Here is a 25,971-nt window from a genome sequence, read left to right on the forward strand (position 1 = left end):
ATAGGCCCTTGTCGAATTTCGAATTTACTTCGAAAGAGAATGAGAAGATGCAGACGTAAAATAATAGAACAACGAAATGGAGCAACGTTTCATGAAAATTCAAACGCTGAAAGGAAACGTGGAAGAATGGCGGAGCTCAGCTTGGCGCCAGAATTTCTCATCAAAGTTCACTTGGTCCTGGCACAAAGTCCTCGCGGATCCTAAAGGGGATTTCGTTGGCTTTGATCGCAGCAGGATATCGAACCAGCCGAGAAAGTATTACCCGTCCTAATACTAATTTACTACGTATCTCGATCAGAGACACCGATGAAAGCACCGCGGAAAAATTCTCGCCTTTCTAAATTAAGAACCCTCGCCTGTTCAACAGCGTCCACTCGAGTATTTCAATTTATTCCCCCCGCCCCCCTCCCGAGATTCTCGCTGGTAATTCTTCCGTCAGAGAAGAGACAGAGTTCCATCAGGCGGGGCATTATCTTCCAGAAGTGCCCAGAGGATTATCCACAAGGATCCTTCTTATCTTCGATCTTTCTGTCGCGTTTCCAAGCTTCCTACAAGAGGAGAGCCGCCCTCGAGCTTCGTTTTCCATCTCGTAATTTCCAGCGTTTCCACTCGCGCCACGTCAGGTCACTTTCTTTGGATGCACACGGCCTTCGTGAGGTCCAACTTCCACCGGAAAATGAAGTTTCCGGTTCTTTCAGTATTCACCGAGAACTCCCAGGAAACACGGCCAGCCGTTCCTAGTCACTCCGCACCAGCATATAAGTGAAACATGTACTTTTAACGACAATGGCGTGTCGAAGATCGCTCTTTTAGATCTCCTGCCGCTTGAATAGTTACAAATAACGCGAGAGAATGTGGAAATTCAAGCGTTCCGGACATTCGGGCGTTTACTGTTCAGTGCCTTATGAGGCTTAGGGAGATATAGCGATAGACATTTGAGAGCGCCATAAATTATAGTAACTAGGCATTGAATCGTGAGTTAAGAAAATCGACTGATTTGCATCTGCAACACAGAGAATAGGTTCCTATTTCTTGTGGAATCGACAATGAAGACGAAGCAAAGAATAGAAACGTGACCAACATAATCGTAACAGTTATGTCTTGTTACAATTCCGATGAAATTTTTAAATATCTTAAGTAACACATGCGATACGAACATAAATGTTTCCTCTGATAGATGTTCAAATATTTCCATGAACGTATGAATGTATGTTCATCACTGCATATACGCTCTATCAGAGTCCAGTCTTTTAACTTAACCGTGCATTAACAAACCACAATCTTAAATCTTACGATAGTTTGATGAAATTACGTATCAAAATGATTAATATTTATTTCTTTCTCCGTATAAGTACCATGGAGGACACGGCGACAGAGCATTATGTGCGTGTCGCTGGAGGCGGAAGTATCGAAACGAAAGCAATTTCCGAAGTCTCGGTAAGTATCCTCATCAGATTACGAGGGTGAGAGGGGTTGTTTTAACGTAATATCGTCGCCGTTCTCGTGGGAGGGTCGTAGCGCTTGCGATACGAGGTCGAGAATCAGGCGTGGAAAAATCCGTGTAGCATCCCCCGGAAGCCGACTCCAACCCCCGGATTAAAGTAGTTTACATCGCGGGCGATGTAATACATACGAAAACCGAGTCGTCGAGAACTGAAAAGTTCGTGGTATCACGTAAAAGGGGTGGGCCGCTTTTCCGCGGATCACGTTCACGACTTACTGCCTCCCGAGCCAAGTATTATGGGAAGAGCATAGTCATCCATAGACGTAATCGGTCGACAGTTTTTCCTCTGGGATACACGCTGATCTAGTTTTTCAAGGTTTCTTCGATAGATCAAACGAATTCCATGAACGTCGATATGAAAGTGTTTACCTTTCACGGGGCTGAATTCTGGTTCGCCAGAGATTTTCAGGATTTGAACTTTAATATCATCGGTTAGAACGATATGTGAAAAAAGGAGGAAAAACCAGGCCCTGCATATGATGTGGACAGTTTTTTAATATATCTTTTTTCTTTTTATTCTTTTCCCTCTTTTTGTGTAAAACATGCATGATGAATACAAAGGGATAGGGTTTGGATCTCCAATTTTACATGAAACTGATAGAGCGGACAAGGGAAAGATAATAACAGCGAGGACAAATTTAATATCACGTTTCTCTTCCCTGTTTTTTTTTTTTTTCACAAAATAGATAGAAAATCAAGATAAGCCCGAATATTTATATTAACTTCGGAATTCATGGCTATGTGCGTCAGTGGAAGAAAGAATATTGAATATACGAGTTCTTTATGGTTTAACGTTTCAAATGAAATAATAAATATAAATATTATAATATAATTATAATACATTTTCATAGCTGACCTAATACTTATGAACGAAAATATATATCAATAGGAACTGTACATAGCGGAAAACTTTCTATTATATTTTTCTGCTCCTCTTTACCAATGAACAATTGGAATAGAAAATTCCTTGTTCATCCGGTGACGAAGTTTAAACTCGCTAACATAGTTAACACGTTGGTAGCGAGGAGAACGTAGCCTCGGCACGAATGGGGTAAGCATTATCGATCAGTCAGATTGAACTAACAGAGAATAGTCAGTTCCAACGGGGAAAGTATCGATTGATGGTTCGACATGGTTTTATACCTGGTCGATCGTTCGACTGTACGCACGTGCTATCTACTGAACGCATTCAAATGAAGTTTACTTTTCAAATGGATTCCCCTCGCCCCCGTGGCACGCGTATAAAGTACATTTCCCACGAATGTATCTTGCAAGGCGAAGTATTCTTGCTACGAGATGGAATTTCAAGTATGCGGTGCACGAGAATAAAAGCCTCGCTCCATTTATGACTTTGCTTCCCGATCGATTGACCGATTGTACAGATCCTGATATCAAGAAAGTCTCGCACGGAACGCGCACCGAATGGTGACATTTTCGAATGGAACGTATACCAATGCGGCCTTGTCAGTCACATTGAGCTTAAAAATGAAAACTCGCGAGAACTTGTTATCCAACCATTCTACTTAAGATGAAACTTTGCAGAATAAATTTGTTGTTGTAGGAACCTAGTGAAAATAGCAGATCTTCTACTTTGACGCTGAATTTTATACAATCTTGTGAAATTTGTTGGAAATGTTCGGAACAGTCGTTTCTGTCACCATGAGTTTTGAAATGAGTAGGAAAACACTTGACAGTACCGTAAATTAGCCCTTTTTGATACTCCAATACGCAGAAAAATATTTATTTTTTACAGAATCGATACAGATGAATATCCAATGGTGTTACCCGAATCTCGAAGAATTTTTTAGTATTCTATAACTTGAGGATATTCTATTTAAGTTCACTGTTTTTAATTGCATTCGCGAAAACGTAAATTTCCATAAAAATCCGTAGTCTAATCATAACGCTGTAAAATTCTCACGAAACGGTAGAGTTTCTGGAGTAAAAGTGGAATTGGTCAATGATTTGTCGGGTTCGCGACATCAAACACAGTGGTTTGGCATCTCGGCGAATGTAACCTACGCTATGATCAAAAAGTCACGCAATCGTTATTGAACTATTTATTAGAAGCGCTAGTGTGTTGCGTGACTTTCCGATCATAGTTCCGCAGACACACACACACACACGTATGCCGCATTCTCAGAAGCACACGTCGTTTTAGTTGAAAGTTGAACGGCGTGTTTGGATTAGACTAGTCAGCCTGTGGCGATAATGCCTACATTCCGATGAGTAAAGTTTCTAGAGGGATCACAGTTGAGCGTGCCGAGACTTCGGCGACGTTACAATGAAAATCAGTCGACGACTAGACCAAAAACAAACGAGTCGATAAAACAAGAGCTCGCACGAAATGAAGGATCCTCTTGGGGATGCCCTGTTGAAGCAGAGTCAGGATCACAGCCAGAAGCACGGACTAGTGACAACGTCGTTATTTCTCCACCGAGATTTCCTCGGGGACCTCGTTAGGATCCGTTTTCCATGCAGTTCGATCGTCTTTTAAGTGGTTTCTCCGCGGAAAATTATAGTTACCGTCAGCCACTTATCATTTTGACTCTGTTTTCTGATTTCGTTCCATCATGGTGTACCATCGTATTGATTTAAATTAGCGAAATAACCTTCGCTATTCCATTGCAAATTGAAGTCGAGAGTTTTTTCGAATCTTTTTTCCGACTAGAAATGAAAATTGTACCGTGTGAATTTCAGAATTGGAAATATCACGGTTGAAATCATGGCAATATGGTTCGATACAATGAAGTTTCGTCGATACTTGCACGATGCACGGTTCCATTTATTAGCGTGAATGATTAAATTTTGGTGACACACCACGAGAAACATAAATTTCCATAAAAATTCGCTTCTACTCGTTAAACGACAGCGAACTAATGACAAGGTGCATCGTGGTAACGGTAATGAAATAGCTATCTTCGCGTTTCGATTCACCATCTTGCCGGCAGACTGACCACTAATTTGCTGCATAACAAGGCCGTGACTGGCCCAATTAGCGAGCTGATTGATAGAATCCGAAACTCGAGCAATTAAGCCGTCTACGGAATTTCATGATTTGACACCGCCTCCCGTTTATCCTGTCCCTAAATCGATTTCGTTCCAACCACGGCCTCTAAGAAAATTGATACCTCCGTTAAACCACCCCTCCCCTTGTTGAGTTGCGGGCTTTTCTATCACGCGATATATTTTCTCTTTACATCGAGGCTCTAATGAGCTGGCGACTCGTTCGAACGTTGCACGAGATACAACAGACTCTGGTGGTCTTATTTCCAGCGTTTCAAACGAGGATTGCATTCCCCTCGAGTCACGCTAAAGATAAAAAGATACAAAAAATGTTGGTCGAAGAAGATCAGTTAGAAAGAAAAGATACTTTACAATTTTCTTAGTTCAGATTATAATGTAATTTTTCTTTGGATCATATGTCCAATATTCTTTGTTTTTAGTTTTATTACAAATTATAATTTCTTTTCATCATATCTCATTACTTTATTGAATATTAATAAGTCATGCTTCGACTATAAGAAAAATGCGTCAGATGATATTATATATATAAAAAAAAAGAAAGCAATATGTCAGAATTACAATATCATTATTGGAGCAGTGCACGATATGTTCACATAATGCATAAAGATATCTACTGCCGTCACTAGACTTCCAATGCGTGTAAAAACTCTGCATACGAAATATCAGGAAAATGTTACTAAACATAGTGTACATCTGTTATGTCGATCTGATACATACAGTGACAAAACCGTATAAAATATTTAGAAAAACGACTCGTCGTCTGTTACATCTGTTTTATTCTATATGATCCTCGATCACTCATCGTTTAAGTCTATCGTTTACTGCACAATAATATTTGACGAACATACGATGAAACTTAAATGATCCCAATTAATCGAACCAGTGGAAAATGACGAAGACGAGGAGATCTGTGACAAATATTCAAGCCCGTTATCGACCAATTATGACAGGCGAGTATCGAAAGCAGGAAAACTATTGTTTAAGAGTGACTCCTCTATCTCGTGACACAGCACAAGTGATACCGATGATGGGCGCATCAATCATTGGCGTTGATTGCGAGGTTTTACCACTTACACCGGCGTCAAATAACAGGCGTGTCTGGCATCAGCATTAATTTTCGTAACCACTGATCCCGATAGAATACAACGTGAGTCGAACGGGGTTGACTGACCATGCATACCACAAAACCCATCCTGATGCGCTGACGGAAAATAAATATGGCATTGATGGAAGAAATTCAGTGGACGTGTGAACATCAAAAGCTACATCTCTGCCAGATGAACGTACGTATTACATTACACGCTCTATGCAGATTGTTCGACTTTAATATATAAAAGTTATGTAATAAATCCGTTTTCCTTTCATATTTCGAGTAATATCATATTAGCTGCAATGAACAACATGTTGGATTCGGCGAAAAGTTTGTAGTAAAATTTTAAATTTAAATTTAAAGGAAAGTTTGAAGGTAATACAGTATAATTTCCCAAACTAATAGGGGTATAAATAATAAAATTTGATCAAAGGAGTTGCGCATTTTAATAGGAAATTATTAACTATCCAATTTGTAACTTGAAATTTCCCGCAATGTTTTAAAAACGTTCATTAGAATAACGCCATGAAGTAGAATTGAAAGTTTTCCAAACGTTTGCAGAGGAGAGAATGGGGAGTCTTAGAAAAAGTTTGCTACGCCGTTAAAACGTTACGCGCAGTTCGATGAAAGAAAGATTTAATTCTTCTGGAAGCTGACTTCCATTGGAAAATAAAGGGAACATCCAAATGGAGCCAACTTTCTAAAAGCTTTTCGAAAAAGAAAACTCCGTTTTCTCAAACTCCCCGGCCACTGCTACAATAGTAAGTAGCGTTTAAAATTATTTTCCGATAGCAAATACCAGAACCTTTTCTTTGATCCTTTCTAATAAAACTCGAGAGAATTGAATGTAAAAAATTCTAATTTGTTTGATTCGAAAACGAATAATTCCGGCGAGGAAACGTATACGGGCGTAACATTAATGAGACGATGATAAAAAGAATAGGGTTTCGATCAATTTTTCGGATCGTGCTTGGCAAATGAATCGTTTGGAATATTCGACACACGTATTAGGCGAAAGAGGAAAAGCGAGAGGTGGGAAAATGAAAAAGAGGAAGAGACGGAGATAGCGTTTAGAGTGAAGTTCGAAGCGACACAAATTAGCCTCCCGCCGGCGCGGTATTATTATCGGATAATTAGCAACATTTGGCGGAGATTTATCGAATCGGGTTAAATAGAGACGTGTGTTGGGAATTAATGATGCCGATTTTCAAAATGAACGCCCGATCGGTAAGCACTTCGTTATCTAACCAACCACGTGACGTGTATTCGTGATTCATTCGATTCTCCTTTATTGATCTTTCGCTCAAATTTACGAGAGATGTTACACACTTTTCAAATAAGTAGTTCCAAAGAGTTAAGAGAGGATCGATTATGGTTTCGTAATCGTAAATACAATACTAATTTCAAGATTATTTTATTATTAATAATTTGCTTACAACGTTTTGATAATGAATTACAGCTGACGATGCTGCAAACGGATTTACGCTTAGAACTGTAAGCTTTTTGTCGAAAAGTGTTAGGTGGTGTAAAAATGTGTGGAGGTTAAGAGTGGAGATGGTCAAATTTGGGATCATATTTATTAATTCTGTGTTAAGAATCATAAGGCAGGGATAAAATGGATAAGGGAAAGAATAGAAGAATTCGAAAACGTAAATCTTACGAGATATCGCAACTAGATTGAACGTGCGAGAGAATTTAATTCTGAAGCATCGTCTCGTCAGGAACAGAGAATGGAATTTGCACATTTGCGTTTCCTCGAATGGGCTACGCCGGGATAAAATAGAAGGATGCACGCGCAAAAGAGAAGAGTCTTTCGACGGATTCCGAAATTTCGATTCACGGAAGAGTAGCTTTCACGCGGATAAACAGAAGAGCTTGCGTACGGAAAGAAAAGGAGGCGCGCTCCGACTGCGCAAGAGAGATTGATAAAGACGTGAAACGAAAAGGGCTGGAAACGAGTAAGAAGAGAGGTGAGATATAAAAAGGGGAGACAGAGAGAACCATGGGGGTGCAAGCGAAAAGAAATAGGAATAGGGAAGAGGGAGAGTAGTAGAAAGGGTGAAAGGAAATGGTGAAAAGGCTGAGCTGAAACGTAGCCAGTGTTGGGGCCCGCTCTGTCACTTTGCAAGCCAGATCCACTTTTCGAGCTGGATATATAGACTTTGAGAGGGTGGATACGGTCTGCATTAAGTTTTGAATAATTGGGAGACGTCGCCGGGTCGAGGACTCTAATGCACCACTAACGAAATTGAGCTTATATACGTTCCTACTCAGTGAAATTGTATTTAAGGTTCGTACGTTGTTTGAGGTCTACTTGAGGCTTCTGATATTTCTTCGAATAATTTCATTAATTGCTTTATAAATTGAAACGGAGCATGGCTTGAAATTCGTTAACCCAATTGAGTATTTTCGGAACGATCCAACCACACCCAGACCAAAATAGTTTTATAATGTGTACCAAATAATATTCACCGACAGAGTCTATGTCCTATACTCGTAAAATACGACGATTCGAATCACGGAAAAAGGAATCAGGAAACGATGGTCAAGAGAGGAAATAGAAGAATAAACGTTCCCAAATTAAATGCAAACTGGTCAGGTCAAAGCCTCCATGGTTGAGCGTGGAAACCTGTCGGAGACAGAGAGAAGGCTGATCTTTCCGGGCCGAAAGGCACACACACATACAGTGGTGGAATTTCCTCGAAATTTTCCCAGTCGTCGGGCACATAAATTCCAAAAGGGATCGACGTCGATGCAAGGAGAACATATCGGAGCGGCGGTGTCACGGCTGCCGTCGAATCCCTTCGTCTGCGATCCCGAAAATGGATAAACCGAAGAGGGGGATTCGATCGAGAGCGAGTGATTTACCACGAAGGACTTCTACGGGAAGCCTTTCAGAAACGTACAGAGACGTCTGCGTTCTCCATCTTACGTATCCAGCATTTTACATCAGATCGGCTGAGAAAAGCGAATGGAAGGAGGAGGACGTTGGAGCGAAAGCCGGCACACGCGCGGCGACGTGAAGAGGGAACCAGCTGAATTTTATTTTCCTCCTGGGATAATCCTTTAGCAGCAAGAAAATAGTGTACCTCTCGGGACTGCGAGTTTCCAGATCTCAAGAATAAAAAATTCAGTATCAAAAATTATTCGACTTTTTCCATTTTATTTCTATCCTAAGGAGACTTTCGTTTTATGTAATACGGTAGAATTATTTGAATCACTCCTGTTACAACATTTTAAACTTTAATTTTGAATTATTGCAGAAATAGGGTAACATACACATGCTACTGAATTAGAATAACTGCAACTGAAAATATTAATATTGAACAGGCTTCTTCTCTTTTCATGAATAGGATATTCTATCAGAATAAACAATGTCCAGCTGTCAGTCAAGTACACGATACATTTCACTGTTTATTACATCACTAACAGCTAGTTAAACAGTTTGTTCCCCAATATATTGTAGATTGTTTCAGAATTGTTCATAATCTTTTATCCCATATATTGATCTCTCTTTGCCAGAATTTCTGTTAACTAAACGTCAGAACTGATCTCTCTGCTTTTACACGACTAGCAATGGCTTCGTAAACCTTCGACTTCCTTCACTTGCTTCCAGAAGTATTATTTTCTATGAACAAACTGCGAACTCCATGACATCGTTGCACCAATCGTTCATTACCGTGGTCGCTTTTGTTAGCACACACGATGTCAAAGGCAGAATCAGTATCTCGGTGTTAGCTATTGCCCAAATATTCGCGCGATTTCAAGCAATTTACATGAGTTGGCCGACTCATAAATCGCTTATGAAGGACGGTTTGTCTGTCTCCTTGTACACTTGCAGAATCACGCCTGGCGGGGCAAAGTGTATTCCGTATAGCAAGAGAAATGATTGGAGGCCGCGTCGTTTGCATGTCGCGGGCGAGAACAGGCTGCCACCCGTTATCGACTTTCTATCAACACGTTGGTCACTCGAACCCGTCGAAATACGATTGGCTTTTCGAACGGCGACCGCGTTCCCCTGACGACAGATCGTTGTAATTAAATTCCATCATGGGGAGAGAGAGCCGGCTCAATTTTGCATTTAAAACACCGGCAGCATACGCGCGTTTACATGTAACCGGCCAAGCCCACCGACAACCGGCTCTTAAAGGGACAAATTGCCGCCGATACACCTGATAAACTGCCAGATCAGACGGAATTTTCATCGACAATTTCGCTTTCTCTCGCGAATCTCTCCAAAGGGACTCGGAATCTTACACAACGACGTATATTTAAATATTACTGAACAAGAATTTGTAATCGCTACATATTAACTAGAAAGTAAGATTTTTAAAAGAAGTCGGATCAAAATTGTGTTATCTTAGAAGGATTTTTGATAAAAATCTGTCAAGAATAAGTGAAATTCTTGATTAAAGTCGTGCCGTAGCAACAACAACTAAATAGTTTAGATATCATCTAAAATACTGTTTATTTATTTGATAATTATTCTGTATTAATTGATTGATTATCAAATTCCATTGTGTTGAAACATCTCAACAGCTATCAAATGACAATCCATGAACAGACATTAGATCACAGATCACATAACGCGCTTTGTAATTTACAATCTTCGAAATTTCGCCTCAGCTGCACATTATGTCTCATCATCATCCACTAACAAACATTTCAGTACCCAAAATCGTTTAAATAGGTTCAATCTTTATATCGTAGCTAGAAAAACAAAATTTCTGCTTGTGAACCTAACTCAATGACCAGAAACTGTAAAACGACACCTAATTGATTTTCCACTGAGCACTAGCAAACGCGAAGAAAAAAATTAACGACTTTTACTTCTCTCCCGTGGTCGATCGTAGGAAAGAAAGTATCGCTCATTTGTTAATCAAACAAGGTCCGTGATCCGCGCGATCGTCGCCTGAAAGGATTCGCTCGCCAAGGGTGACCGCGGAGATTTTCTATTTCGTCGCGTCAAAGAAAACGAGTCGACATCGGGGAAGAACCGAGCGAGTACGTCTGCGAATTAGCTAGCAGCTCGGGCACTTTGTGCAGAGTTACTTTCCCATTCCCTTTGCTCCCTTCTGCCTTTTGCACGGTCGCTGCCCCTCAATGCGACTGCACCCGTCGACGGAGTACATACCGCGGCACGTTCCTCCATTATTCATGACATTATTTTCCACTTCGATAACTAACGCGATCGACTTTCCGGGAATCCTGCAGCTCGCAAATCCGTCCGCGGTCCGGCTTGTTTGAAAAATTTATATTGATTCGATGTACTACCGTGCTATTTGCACGTTTTTCAAATACAAAGGATCAACGCTCTTTATAAAGTCGTTTCTTTGAACATCGGTCTCCAGAGAGAATGTCTACATCGTTGCAATTACGTAGAATCCATTAATCCTTTGAACGTTGTTGAAATAGAATTTCGGTAGAAATATGACAATGGTTCGTGCAGTTCTATGAAAAGGTTCGTTTAAGTTCATCCTGTAATTGATTAAGGGTAGATTCTTACGATCTCCTCTCGCGTCAATCTTATGAACGTAACGTTAGATACAAATACGTAACATTGATGTTACACATTGATTTTTCGTTAGAAGATTTCTTTGATCCTACCAACGTGTTCGAAATTTTCATTTACAAATATCCTATGGGTCTATGTGCTTTTGTACATTTGGATGTTTCCAACGGAAACTGGCCTCCGGGAGGGAATTTCTATATCGGTTTAATTATATGGAATCGATTAGTCTTTTTAACATTGATAAATATGATTCTTATAATCGTTCCTCTCGCATTATTATAATTCAAAATTCGCTGTCTCTGATTCTATTAAACGATGCTCGTTATATGTTCAACTCAAATTATCTACCAAGTATTAGTTGAGATCCTCTGAATTAAGTGACAGTATTAAATCACGTAACATAGTATAGCAAGAGCAAGGAATATTGAAGATAATACCAGAAATTTCAAATATCCTAAAATCCATGCTGGGTTTTATAATTCGCTGCTATTGGATCCGATGATGAAACTGATCACGTGGAATCCGTACAGCCTCGTGGACCTGGAACAAATGTGCGATACGTTCGAACAAAAGGTTTCCAAAGTCGCTCCGAAATGGCAATAGTATTGAAACGGGGTGGACAATAGAGGTAACTTACGATATATGGCGGCTTAGGAAGCCTCGAGCGAAAACATGAATAGGAGCGAACTGTGGAAATTCATAGAGAACGCACATCACGTTGTAACGTAACCAACGGACACGAATATCGCGGACAGAACAGTGGGAAACTGTCTTTTCCCGCGAAAGCCGTTGTCACTATTTTCGGAATCTGATTAAAATCCGAAAATGGAAATCATCAACGAGGAATATTTACAAATTGTTAGATATTTAATAACTCTGACGCTTTTGACGCGACAGAGTATGACGTAAAATCAAATCATTCCATCGCTTCAGCTTTTTCTGCACGAGATTAATTAACTTTTACGCTTATGCGGGGCGGCATGCGGAATAAAATATCACGGGCTGATATTCTGCTACATGAACTAGCGATGGAGTAAAGTATAGTGCGAGCAGGTTCGAATCTAATTGAAAGTTTCGAACTTCTAACACTTTTAAGTAGGGTCGAACTTAGACAGAGTAAGTTTAAATTGCATATAAGTACTATGAGATGCTTTCAATTATAATCGTACTTCGACTAAATACATTTGCCTAATAGTAATTTTATTAGCCTTAGTATTTGAAAAATACTATCGAAAGATATCATGTCGTTAACACATCTCAGTTTTAACGCGTTTTGTTCCTTTCTGATGAATCGACTGCGATTTTTCTGCATTTATGCGAAATTTGAAGATAGCGATGATATATTTGTCTTCAAAAATACAGTTTTCGAAGGATATTTCCATGACGCAAAGCATTTTAGAAGAAAGGTACTCAATAGAATTTTCAGCCCAAAACAATAAAACATCAGCTGCATGATATATTGACAGAAATTTGGCAGATCAGTATTCGATGACGTTTAAAACGCGTTTTACGTGTTCTAATCTTTAAAGGATGCTTTGTCTTTTTAGTGCTACGAGTTCTGTACTCCACGTTCGTTATATTTTGAGCAAACAGGGAGAATAAGTAAGGCGATACTTGAAATAATATCAATCATACTTAAACTTAGCGAAGTTTAAATTTCCAAGTTAATCGATCAACGAGGATGGCTTATATTTGCTAAAAGAATTCCGATGAAGCTGGAAAAGATAACTCGACTATAATTAAACTTGTCCTTATTGTTCATTCTTTATTCGATCTCGATTAATTAAATCATTTTCCATCGGAAAACCTAATGAAAAATTTTGGGCTATTGTTTTCCAGAAGTGATTTAGCTTCCATTGATAGAGATGCGTAAATGGATTCAATGCTTGAGATTAGATTTTGAAGAAGGGTTAGATATTCAGGAATACGATTTCCTTTAATTAATTGGAAAATACATCAGATTTTATTAGAATTAATTTATTTGTTAAAGGATTATATATCTAATGCCCTGTAAAGCTTCCAGATTCTCTATTATAATCGTGTATAAATATATGCACTCCAACCGTTTCTCACAATTGATTACTGATTATTGAAAAGCAATACGTCGTACAAGAGATGTCAAATGCTTAACGACGGTTCTAATCTTCGCTGGTGAAAACTTTCGCCCCTATTATACCTAACATTTCTAAATATTTAGTATTCTCTCTAACCATTTTTCATATACGGTTGTATGATCCAAACATTGTAGGTCCTGACAATATAGATATATATATTTTACTTGAAGTAAATGGAAGATATTGTAAAATAGTACAAAAGAGGATACGTATACCCTTATATTTTAACATTGTTTTAGTATATCATTCAATAATAGTTTTGTTTTCACTGTTCCAGAAATATCATTTTAAAAATTCCTACGCTATCCAGTAGTACACAACTCCAAATATTGAAGAGCAACGTTATCTTTCGAGTAACAGTTCTTTCCCTTAGCTTTGCATTTTTCTTGCATTCTATATGTACACGATTCTCGACAGAATAGAAGAGAACCACATGCGAAGGAATCTTACAGTGCGCACCCTTGTATGCAAAAACAACAGGGCATTGAACGTTGCATTCTCAACTAAAAATTCTCAAAAGTAAACCGTGGTTATCGTTCCATGAAACGATCGTACCAAAATGACAAATACCTGTATAGATTGTATTATAATTTCGGGCTTCTCCGATTACACATTGTTATATAAACAAGAATTACAATAACCTCCTCTATTAAACGTATTACACAATATAACTGCGCGAATAATATCGCAAACAATGTCACCACGAGGATCGAAATTTATGTTGTAACGTGATAATAGTTAATTAACTCAAAGTCAATCAGCGAAGGGTAATCGACGCTCGAGCTGATCCATTTCAAAAGAATGACAAACTCGTTGATGAAATGGACATCAGAGGATACAATTCAATTCCATTTCGCTCGAATTAATCAATTGTTCGTAATTTGGAAGATGTTCGGTGTTGATGTATTAAAAATTCAATTATCTGCTCCAATAGGTACGTACAGGGAAAAAATATTACGAATTGTGTCCAGTGAAAAATTCGGACAGAATATTTTGATCGACATCCAGGCCTCTAGCTCTTCTCATCCACGACAATCTATTTTTGACACGTTTGAACTTTGCAGCACGGATTTAAATAGATAATAGAGATAGGACATAAATGGATCTGGGCGAGCGTCTACGTTAAACGAGGACACAAAATATAGGAAAATATTGTAACAGCGAATTTAATAAAATTATTTAAAAAAAGAATGGAGGAGGATAAAATAGGAATAGCTATTCATATTCAGAATTAAACGTAAGATTTCAAAATCAAATTCTACCGAGGACGAGATTAAAGTGTAGCGTTATAAAAATGCTATGGACGTTATTTCATAATCCGTAGAAAAATGTTACGAAATATTCCGTGAAAAATTGTTTTCATTTTAAACGAGTATTGTGCACACATTTTGTCACATGTATGTACGTAGAATCGTTCGATACCACCCTAAATGTTAAGTAAATATCAAATAATGAATAATACAATACATCGCCGTGAACGTTTAATCTCGATATTAAACTGCAATTAAGTATTGAACAAGCCATATTACGATGTATGGAAACCAATGTGGTGCCCCGTATTTATACATTTACAGTAGCAATGAGTGGATCTCTATTATGAATTCTCCCACTAATATGAATTTTTTATGCTGATTAATCTCGGCTTACGATTTACTTTATTATTATGTATACCCTTCAAACTCAACAATCTGTCTTTACAACATTCCGAGTAATGTTGAGACTACCAAGATGCCAAATATAACTTTGAATTTTATGAATTAATTGGAATATATGTAATTCTTTGTCGTTGATATGATTATAGTTTCTCATAATAATTACTTTCTAAATCATTTTACTACATTGGCATACGGTTAGTATATTACGCAAGGATTTTTCTTCTCGAATTATTTTATTCAACAGTAAGATAAGGAGGAACCTTCGAAAAAGGAGTATAAAAAGAAAACGATCGAATCACACATACGAAACCCGTCGATGCATCATCGATCTGATATGCTATGATGATGCAATGGATCAAACGTATATAAATTCGCACTTGCCGGGGCCATGTCCGAGCGGGCAAACGTGATATAAACGCGGATTCTTCCGTACGCGGTTCTTGCACGCGTAAATCTCACGATTTACGAGCACAGTAGCAACGTTCAGGAAAAAGATGGTCAAAGTGACTCAGGAAGCATACCGACGTGCATTCACGCTAGACATAACGCTGATCGAATTCTTACAGTTCTCTCTGAATTTTACAATCGGAAAATTAGATCTTTGTCTCTCTTTTTGGCATCGACAACTCTAAAGAAGATTTCAAATATTGCATAAAAGACTTTGATAAAAAGCACTGAAAGGGAACAATGTCTCTTTTCAGTCAATTTACATATCGAATTTTATTTTTCCAACATTGTGGTTATGAAAGAGAATTCTGAAGATATGTTCGGTAATTTCTTCGTCGCTTCATTTCTTCTCCTACTTGAAACCTAGAGTTTTATGAATTTAACAGAAACTAGAATATTAATAGTAACGTGATAAACTATTATATAATATTTTTCGTTAAGTCAAAGAAAATCTTCTGCATATTTTTTATTTGCGTTCCTGGCTTCTGAAACGTGTCTTTTATTCCGATACAATATATAATATATGAAACCATATATAAGTCCTTTATACTATTGCATTTACGCAACTTTGACTAAACAACATAAACTATCAATTCTTTATTTTTTGTTTCAGACGATGAGAACTCGTCGGTACATGGGGTCGTAACAGAAGAGGGACTGTTTGATGGAACTATCTTTACAGCATCCGACGAAATCTATATCGAACCAACCAGCAGATACGCTCCCCTCGTATGCCATCGGCAAGATGGCGAAGATAAAGATACAACAGACGCTGTGCATCACCATACGATCGCGTATCGTTCCGTGGACGTGAATGTCCCACGTAGTAATGGGTATCCATGTGCCAGTGAGCTTTTGCGAGAGAACACGTTAAATGAATTAAGGTAAATACATTTTAAACTCTTGTGTTTGCCATTAAGCTAATTATTTCGACGTAATAGTACAACAACATGAAAAATACAATTTCCCGTATGAAGACTCTGAAGACAATTTAATTAAATAAAATATCAATTATACTTCGTTATTCATTGCCCTCTGTCATCTTTGTTCCTTTGAATAATATAAGAAGAAATTCAATTGGCCGTTCACAGTTGAATTTCCAACCTAGTCTTGCATTTGAGACAGCTTAGCGTGCAATTTGGATGTATAATATCTTTCCGTATGATCTAACACGTTCAATATTCCAGGTACAAACTTAATATCGACCGGCTTAGTATCTACTGACCGGTTTAATAGAATTTCAGATGGCACCGTAATGGCGGTTAACTGTACGAGAGATCAAGCATTCCAGTTTTACATTAGAGATCGCGATAACTAACGTTTCAAAGCATCGGTACCATGAATCGAAGTTAACAAAATTAGTAGGGAAGCTGCGCGACACAAAGGCTCTGCAAGGGAAACCGATCATTTCCTAAGACACGCGCGTCAAAGTGCACTTACGATTACAGAGAGAACGCATTTTAACAGAGAATTAGAGAGGGAAGCAGCTCTAGCATTGATTAATTATAACGTTCTCTGGCATGGAACTCAGAAAGAGTTGCTGGAGAGAAGGAAACAGATTTTAAGTTATCTTAATAATTGAATAAATTGTATTACATGGAAATTTTAGTTTCAGTTACGTGGTATTAGCTATGTTCTAACTGACTATTGTAGTGGCTCTTAAATCACATAAATCTTCACTGTAAATTTTCTTAATTTCGAAAGTTTTGATCCATAATTCGATAATTATATTTTATTGAAGTGAATTTTTATATCTTTTTCAAATTGTTATTAATTAATCCCATCTCAATTAATAACATCTTTTTTCTTTACTCATACCAGGTATGTAAATATGAAACCGGAATTTTTGTATAGAAAATACACGTTTATTGTATGAAAATGATTAAAAATATTTTATTCGAAGTATTGCCCATCGCTAGCTATACATTTTTCCCACCTGTCTGGCAATTGGCGGATGCCACGCCAAAAAAACTGTCGCTCTTTTGAGGCAAACCAGTCATCGAGCCATTTTCGTACATTTTCGTAAGAAGTGAAGTGCTGGTCAGAAAGTGCGTGTCCCATCGATGCAAATAAATAGTAATCGGACGGAGCCAAGTCTGGTGAGTAAGCCGCGTGCGAAAGTATTTCCCAACTGAACGCTTCGATCGTTTCCTTGACCGGTTTTGCTGTATGCGATGGTGCATTATCACGAAGCAAAATTACTTTGTGTTGCCTCTTTTGATATTCTGGTCGTTTTTCGCGCAAAGCTTGATTCAAATCGATCATTTGTCGTCGGTAGCGCTCAGTATTAACTGTTTCGCCAGGTTTTAACAGCTCGGTGGTCTTTTTCGGTGGTCTTTCAAGTTCTTCGTTCCTCGCGTCAAAATTGCCACTTTTGAATTTTTTAAACCACTCAAAGCACTGTGATTTACCAAGAGCATGCTCACCGTAAGCTTCGACAAGCATTCGATGCGATTCTGCAGCAGTTTTCTTCAAATGGTAACAGAAAATCAATGCTGTCCGCAAATCGTAGTTTCCAGGCATAAAATTTGACATGTTCAACGCTATTACAAACTATGCTGTTGTATGAAACTTGTATTGTTCTGAGTCGAAAATGTTTGTGAGATGTCAACAAAGACTTTTGGCATCAATGGCGCACTTTAGTGATAATTACATTATCAGCTAGGGCCATCTATAGGCAAATTCCGGTTTCATACTTACAGACCTAGTATAACTTTTTTCTCTACGTATATACAATAAATCAAAGTTTTATAATTATCCAACTGCGTGATTAGAAAATAAATATATATTTAACACAGATTAAATTCTTACCTCATTTCGTTCCAAAGCTTATCAGTGAAATGAGTTTTGCGGGAGTAATGGCGAATTCTCATCGGATATTCCGGTCAGATGGCATAGAAAGAATTCGAGGCAATCTTTCTATCTACGCGCAACAACCTATCGTTTCTGCTATATATCGAGGTCGTTGGAACAGCGTGGCGCAGTCTCTAAACACTTTAAGCGCTCGTTTCGTCTATGACTTCACTGGTGAATTTTCGAAATCACGTCACGCGCACGCAAGGAATTAAACGGATACAGTGAAAAAAACGCATAAAACGCGGCAACTGCGTTGGTATATAAAAGACTCGTAAAAATGGAACGTACTGAATCTTATAAAGAAAAGAATAAAAAAAAAAAGAGAGAATAAAAATGAGAAAATTTAACGAGTTTTAATATACAGTGTGTACAGTATTCGAACATATATTTAGTCAAAAAATTAATATACAGCATGAATCGCATAATGGATAATTGGTTGCTTAAATACTTTTATGGTCTCTGCGAAATATATGCTTGCACTAAGTATCTTATAACATCTATGTACATTTTCAGATTTACTTCAAACTTGACCAATGTAATCATGATACTCGAATCTCTTTACAGTAGCAATATAATTTTCAAATGTTTCGTATAACGCACATAATATACTCATATTATTATATAATATGAGTGTTATACAATATTACTCGGAAAAGGTTTTTACAAGTATTTGAATACTTTCGTGAAATGCTGTAATTCAAAGATGTGGCCTTGGTCATCTTGATACGAACGCGTAGAGATTCGACAGGAGGCCCGATGGCAACGGTCCTCGAAGTAAATTGGCTTCAAGCCTGTTACGTATTACCCAACATATGTCACTCTTATCTCCTTGCCGCACCCCGACGATTTCTCTCGTTTATCCCGGGCGGCCGGAGTTGATCAGTTCAGCATGAGGGATTCACTGGCGCGCTGTAGTTTTCCAAACGCTTACCGACGAAAAATCGTTCGCAGGACGAACAGGACGTGGAGTGGATATCTCGGGGACACAATGCGGCCGCTTTATCAACACCTGAACGAGGGGAACTCCCGCGCCAAGCCGGGCTTCTATCCCAAAGACGTTAGGAAGAAAGACCCCACGGCGAGCTCGCACAATTTAGAGTTACTCGATAGGTAAGCTTTTCAATTTAATCTTCCTTTTTAATAAAAACTTTACAAAAGATTTGCACATCCTGCCAAGAAGATGCTGAAGTTTCCTTCAATTTAAAAATGTTTTGCCTACACATCTACGTTAAGCCTTTGAGTCGGCTGAAAGTGAATATCGTCTGTCGTATCGCGCCGAGCTAATACTACTTGGGTAGTCTGTTTATTGGGGATGAGTGGGCAATTCGTCACTCGAATTATTAAACTCTTGTACATATAGGAAAATTTATTGGATAACAAAACAGTTATATGTTACAGAATTATTCATTCATTTTTCTATCTATACTTTTTTTCATATAATAATTCTCATTCTGATAAATAGATTCAGACAATTTAATCGGACAGGAACTAAAATGTTTCGTTAAATAAAGTCTCGCTGTACATTCCAGTATACATATATCCCGATATAATTTTTTTTATTTAAATACCTCTATTTTTCGTAAATCATTCCATAATTGTTAAAAATTAATTATAACATATTTACATATAGAAGAAATACCTAGCCTAAAATTAATTTATTTTCATCAATTTTTAATTCTGTGGTTATAGAAAGAACGACCCAGTTAACAGGTTAACTCGTTTTAGCTGTCTGACCATGAACCGCCTCGTTTCACTCATGTCTCTGCTGCAAGTTGCATCGAAAAGAGGCCAAGTGTCTTCCGTGCAACTAATTGAAATCTCCCGTTTCCCCTTTTACGGTAGCGACTGGAAGTTGGAAAAAATAAAAAGTTATACAGCCTGTAAAAGTTTTACACGGTCGTTCGTTCTCGATCACCGGTCTCATCCCCCAACCCTCTTCCCTAACCCTGTTCGACTCTTTTCTTCCTTCCCGGTTGTGTTCAACGTTTTCCACTCTGCTTCCACTTAGCTCGTCTCTACGAACACGTCGATGAAATATTCTAGCAGATGCTGGGAAAGCCAGGTCAAAGGAAGAAAGTTGCCCGTTGCTGGGGAAGAAAAGCGCAACGGTTACTTATCGTCCCGTCGATTCTTCCTCCGGACTGTTTGCCGTGCTATGCTTGCGCTTCCATTTAAAGAGCACACCCATTTCCGGGCAGAGAAAAGCCAGACTATCCGGCAGCGAATAGCGATGAAAACGTCAAAAATCGAGAGCAAACACCATTATCGAACAATCCAATTTAACGTTGCCCGCGACCGAGTTATCCTTATCGGACGTTTCCCGCAATCGGATTCTTTTTCTGGTGGAGAGATTTGATTTGTTGTTCAAGTGCGGATCGCGTATCGGTTAAATCGACTATCGCGACATCGAAAATCCTGCTCTTTTTTGCAGCCTACGAACCAAATTCGGACGTAGTAAACGTAGAATCTAGAAATTTTTTCTGTTCACCGTTGAATTCGATAACTCAGTTATCTCGTTGTTCAAGCTTCAGAGATTAAAAATTAAACAGTTTTATTTCAACGAAGTTCCGTGTAATTAGGAGGATATAACACGGAAAATATGTTTGAAATGAAAGAAATTTCGAATTTTGGAAATATACGGACATTAATCAAAATTCTTTTGAAGGCGCATAAACGAAAATGTATTATTAAGTTGAAGGCGATAATGCTTCTGTGTTAGGCTAATTGTATTTAATGAAAACAGACGTCATTTCTTTGCAATCAGATTGTACAGGGAACGATATTCTCGAGTGCTCCGCAAAAGGACGTCCGTGGATCCGAAGAAAACCACTTGTATGTTGTACCTGCAAGCGGATCACACGTTCTTCAATCATTATAAATCTGAAGAGGCCAGTATCGAGGTGATGACTCGGCATGTACAGCGTGTCAACTCAATTTATAGATATACAGGTACATAAAAATTATTAATAGATTACAATAGACTGTAATGTTAGAGTATAAGTTAGGATAGGTGATACATTGTAGATAGTTTAAGGGAACAGAGCTATCGGTGATGAGAACCGATTGCCGATAGTTTTCTGTTTCGTTCTAATGTAAGTAGGCGATTACGGGCTGATAGCTACGTGCTGTTCTTGTGAGGGACGTAGGCTTAAGCCAAAAAGAATGTGGATGAGTGTGTGTGTGTTTGTAGCGTGTGCCTGCGTAAAGACAAAAGAGTCTTAGCCAGCGAATGTAAGTGAACGGGACACCGAGTGTCAGCAAACTCATCTCTTTCTACCTAGCAATAAAATAACATTTTAACCTCTCGTAATAGTCATCCGCTCTATTATCCTTACAAATCTGATTAGTGTCTGTTGTTCAATCAAATTCCAACAAGCAAGTCCGAGATCGGTACATAATTCGTCGAAATGTCCTATAAGATTGGTCGTCGGAAGAGAAGTATCAAGACAGCAATGAAAATTCTTTCGTCTTTCCGGTGTAGCAATCGGCAACGTTTCCTCCCGAACTAACAAGTGCGCGTCTTCTGTCTCATTCCGCTGTAATAACTTCGCAAACCAATTAAAACTTTCCCGGACCTTCCAGTTAAACCAACTTTCTGCCAACGGCGATCGGAGGAAATGAATGTTCCTTAGTCGTACTGCGGTTCCTTTCTGCGCTGCGACCGATTAATGTCAGTTTCTGTGTCTGACGTTGACCGATTGATTCCGTGGAACTTTATTGCGCCGCTACACACACCTAATGCGTAAACTTTAAACGATGGTTATCAAGGAATAAGACGGGAGGAGCATCTAGAAAAGAATCGCATACTGCCTTCCTGAAATTGCTTTCGTTCTACTCTTTCGAATAAAGATAAACTACCCCCTTCTTTTCTTTGATCAAAAAACTTTTCCCCAAAAAGAAGCAGTACATTAGGGTAAAATAGCGTTATTTGACTTCAGCCAAGTAATTTGTCTCGTAATTCGTTAGATTCGGTTATAAACCATTTTTAAACGATTTACATTTCATAACTTGATGGCCGTACCTTCCTACGATGATATAACTCGTCAAAAGGAAAGAAGTTCGTCCAATATTAATATTCTCAATATATTGAATTTTAAAACACCCAAGCTTAAATGATGCAAATAGCCCTATTTTACTGTATCTAGTCCACCATTCGAGCTATTCAATTTCAGCAATTTCTTGATTATTATTTCGGTCCTACGTCTCTCTAGAAATTTGTTCTTTGAAGTCGAAACTATCTACGCAAATTATACATATAATCCGCCGTTTAATGGAATTATTTCATCTACTTCGAGTACAACTGAGAAACAATCAAGTTCATCGATAGTGACGTTCAGTACAGGCGTACAAAGCTTCGCAAATCAGAGGAAAGCGTTCCTGAAAATCTCATTTGGCCAGTGCGGCTCGCGAATATTAAGTAAGAGCGGACGCACAGGCGAAGCACGGGCAAGCTCGTACTGGCAGAAGGGCTTTAAACGTCGCACCACCTGCCGTAACAACAAGCAAATATTTGTGTCTCGTGACTGAGCCGTGTTTAACGTAGCGTGACCGCGCCTACAAGCGGACTGGTCTAGTGTATTACTTAGACTTCCCTATCTCTTCCGTCGTACGATTCGCGGATAAAGCTAGTCTTCCGCTGACGTTTCCGTCTTCGTCTCCTTTCCCTCTTCTTCCAACCCTTTCTCTTTCCTATTTGTTCGTTCCGTCTCGTTCTATCTAACTTGACCGAATATATACTGCGAGTTAGGATATCGATCTTCCGGAACGATGGTCGCGCGATTATCGGCCATCTCTACACGCGAACATTTCGGATGACCGATCGACCACCCCTCGGAAATGCCAGCCCGAACGTGCCTCCCTTTGTCTCCGGATTAGACGGCATTAACTCTCTTCCCATCGCGATATGTACAACTCGGTGGCCGCCTAGCTAAACGCTCTTGTCCGACGAGAGATCCGAAATTGCACCGATTAAGGATTGCCCCTGTCCCTCTTGCATTACGATTCCGTGTTTCTCCGTCGATTTTGCACGACCGCGCAACCTAACGAACCGACTATTATCTCCCTGCTAACGTCACGATCTTTCAAAATTTCGATTTAACCACTTAACTACATCGCGTCAATTTAACGGTGAATTATTTGTTTCGTGTTTATGTCAAATCTTTCAAACCTGAAAACTAACCAATTAACTTTGCCGCGCTATTTAAACGCGAATTAATGTTTCCGTGCTATCATTGCGATTTTTAGGATTTAAATTTGACGTCGCAATCTTTGAAATTTATGTTTAACCGGTCGACTTTATTACGGCGCAATGAACTCACCGTGTAAACGCCGTGGACGCGGCTATTATATAATATTACGGAAGCTCGGTGGATATTATTACGGTAGAAAATAAAGCTAACGCGATAACGGGATATCGCGACGGTGATATCGGTCAAAAGTGGAAGTTCGAATGTTAGTCATTACACCTGGGACGCCTGAGAACCCTGACGACCAGCCGCGTTTACGATCCTTATCTGGCGCACTCACGTAAAAAAAACTTTATTTCCGAGCGGCATATCCGAGACAGCTGTCACGCGACGCGTTACCCCTTTATTTGTTTGCGAAGTAATTTTTTACGACATCGGAACGCGAACCAGCAACTTTGTAACACGAGTCTCACGTGACGATCGCCTTTTAGCTATTCAATAATAAGCACCGTCTGTTTCCGTCTTTCTATATTTTTGTTCTTTTAATTTTATGCGTAGAACATAGGCTTAGAACAAATTTCTCGTGACTTGTCGCGATAGAAATAACTCTGGAAAAGAAACACCTATTTTATACAACTATACGGTAGCAGAGCCTGATTGGTCTGATTATGCATTGACTCGTTCTACTTGATTTTATTCTGCAAGTTCTTCAGAATCTACCTCGTGGATTCAATCAGGAATAATTTTAAAGTATTAATTCGTTTGAGGTTGGTCTTTAGCCAACGGATAGTCTTCTGAAATAAGTATTTCAAAGTCTTGATCATCCTGGTTGTGACTATTAATTTTTTCCTTTATCTTGAAATTAATGTTACTTATTAATTTCACGCGATATTCTTTGCGATACTCCTTTTAAACGATTTTATTTGTCCGATTACTTTTTCAATACATATTGATAACGATAAGACGAGTTTGATTTCCTCATGTAAGATTTCTTTTGCGTTTAGATCGAACGAATACTAGATAACGTTAGTTATATTATCTCCATAAATTGAAAAATATAGAAAATTGATGATATTACAAACACTGTTTTTAAATCTACCTTAAATTTTAGCTTGCTGTTTGTTTCTTGAGGATTGAATTTTAATCGTTTATTTACGTACCGAAACTAAGAAATTTAAAAAAGGTCGAGTTGATCGGTTTGGCGTTTGAGAGGTATTTCGTATAGTAATCTTTAGTTCCTTAAATTTTCGTGTGACTGTATTTGAAACATGGAACTTGCATTTAATCGTTAGATAACTTTATTGGAAAGCAAACGCATGCAAATATGGCATCCAATAAATGTTTCAGCCTCTCCATCTTCAATTTTCTTGTGTTCACTCATACTTGGCTGTTTTAGAGCATTGCATGTGCATTATTTAGAGATTTAAGAAGCCTTTGCTTGAAATTGAACCCGATATCCATGTTTTCACCAGCACACGCGCTACCACGATGTACACAGAAGCGGACCTGATTAGTGCAACATCAAACTTGAATACAATGGATTTTACGTTAATTACCAAATGCACATATATATTACATGTCAGATATAGATGTAACGATGCTCGGCATTGACGTTGGAATAGGTTGCTTGCGTATGCACACGCGCAAACATCTGGAGACATTACCATGGAATTGCATCGTTTATATGAGATTGGAAATCTTACTATCGTATCTTCTATGTTTCACTGCTTTAACGTACAAGGTGTCTCAATCTAAATCGAATACCTAAGTATCCTTCATTTTCACGAAAATGTATATATCATAGATATAGATGGAAATGCTGCGAATGGAAATAATCTAAATATCTTTCGTCCATAACATTCTTCTTCCTCCTTGTAGTCATTAATGGAGATCTTAATAAATAAAATAGAAAAGTTACTGAATTCAATCGAATTAATTATCACCTCAATTATTTTACCATTAATATTAATCACCGATTTGAATGCTTAAATATTCTCTAGTATCACTAAAAATAAAGGACACATTTAAATGTCGTGTTCATACGCGCGATACTGAGCATTATTTTATAATTCGACATGGTCGATTAAAAGTTGAAAGATCGGAAAGCTTGAGCGAAAGACGAATTTTCCGCAGAATAAAATTACGCTTGACTCGTAACTTTTTTTGCGACGCGCTGTCAAAATTAATTCGTAATAATGAGATCAATCAAAGAGATATGCACGAACGGCCGTTGATTCGTTTTACACTTGAAAAATCATGAGAATTCACCCGCGGGAAGGAATCGCGATCGCGTGTCACGGAATCGTTTTTCCAGTTTCGATTGGTATTCCCGCGGAGGAGGTGTTTGATTAAATGCTTTCCACCACGCGACGGTTCAACCGTTTCGGAATACATTGATCACTGGGGGAAACCCGAAAATTACTCGTCTGGAGCCCCGGTGATTTTCCTTATCAGCTATCGGTTACCTCGATGAGTAGTTCCTCTCGACTCCTATGAATTTCACAGTACCACAATGTCTATTCCGCAAACGGACTTTAATCCGTCCAACGTTGCAATTTGAATTTCTCATTTCTCCTTTTC

The 25,971-nt window shown here is 38.6% G+C and overlaps 1 protein-coding gene across 2 annotated transcripts in view; it reads left to right on the plus strand.

Moving 5' to 3' along the window:
- LOC138187480 (disintegrin and metalloproteinase domain-containing protein 10) overlaps positions 1 to 25,971 on the plus strand; it is a 159,708-nt gene that overhangs the window by 102,840 nt on the left and 30,897 nt on the right. For both annotated transcript variants that reach the window (XM_069128311.1, XM_069128312.1), the window contains exons 5-7: positions 15,963 to 16,233; positions 19,157 to 19,315; positions 20,970 to 21,154. In XM_069128311.1, coding sequence (XP_068984412.1) covers positions 15,963 to 16,233; positions 19,157 to 19,315; positions 20,970 to 21,154 — 615 coding nt within the window. The remainder of the gene's footprint in view (positions 1 to 15,962; positions 16,234 to 19,156; positions 19,316 to 20,969; positions 21,155 to 25,971) is intronic.

The sequence above is a fragment of the Bombus flavifrons genome, chromosome 15 (assembly GCF_040668555.2).
Source record: "Bombus flavifrons isolate JBK064 chromosome 15, iyBomFlav1_principal, whole genome shotgun sequence".
NCBI lineage: Eukaryota > Metazoa > Arthropoda > Insecta > Hymenoptera > Apidae > Bombus > Bombus flavifrons.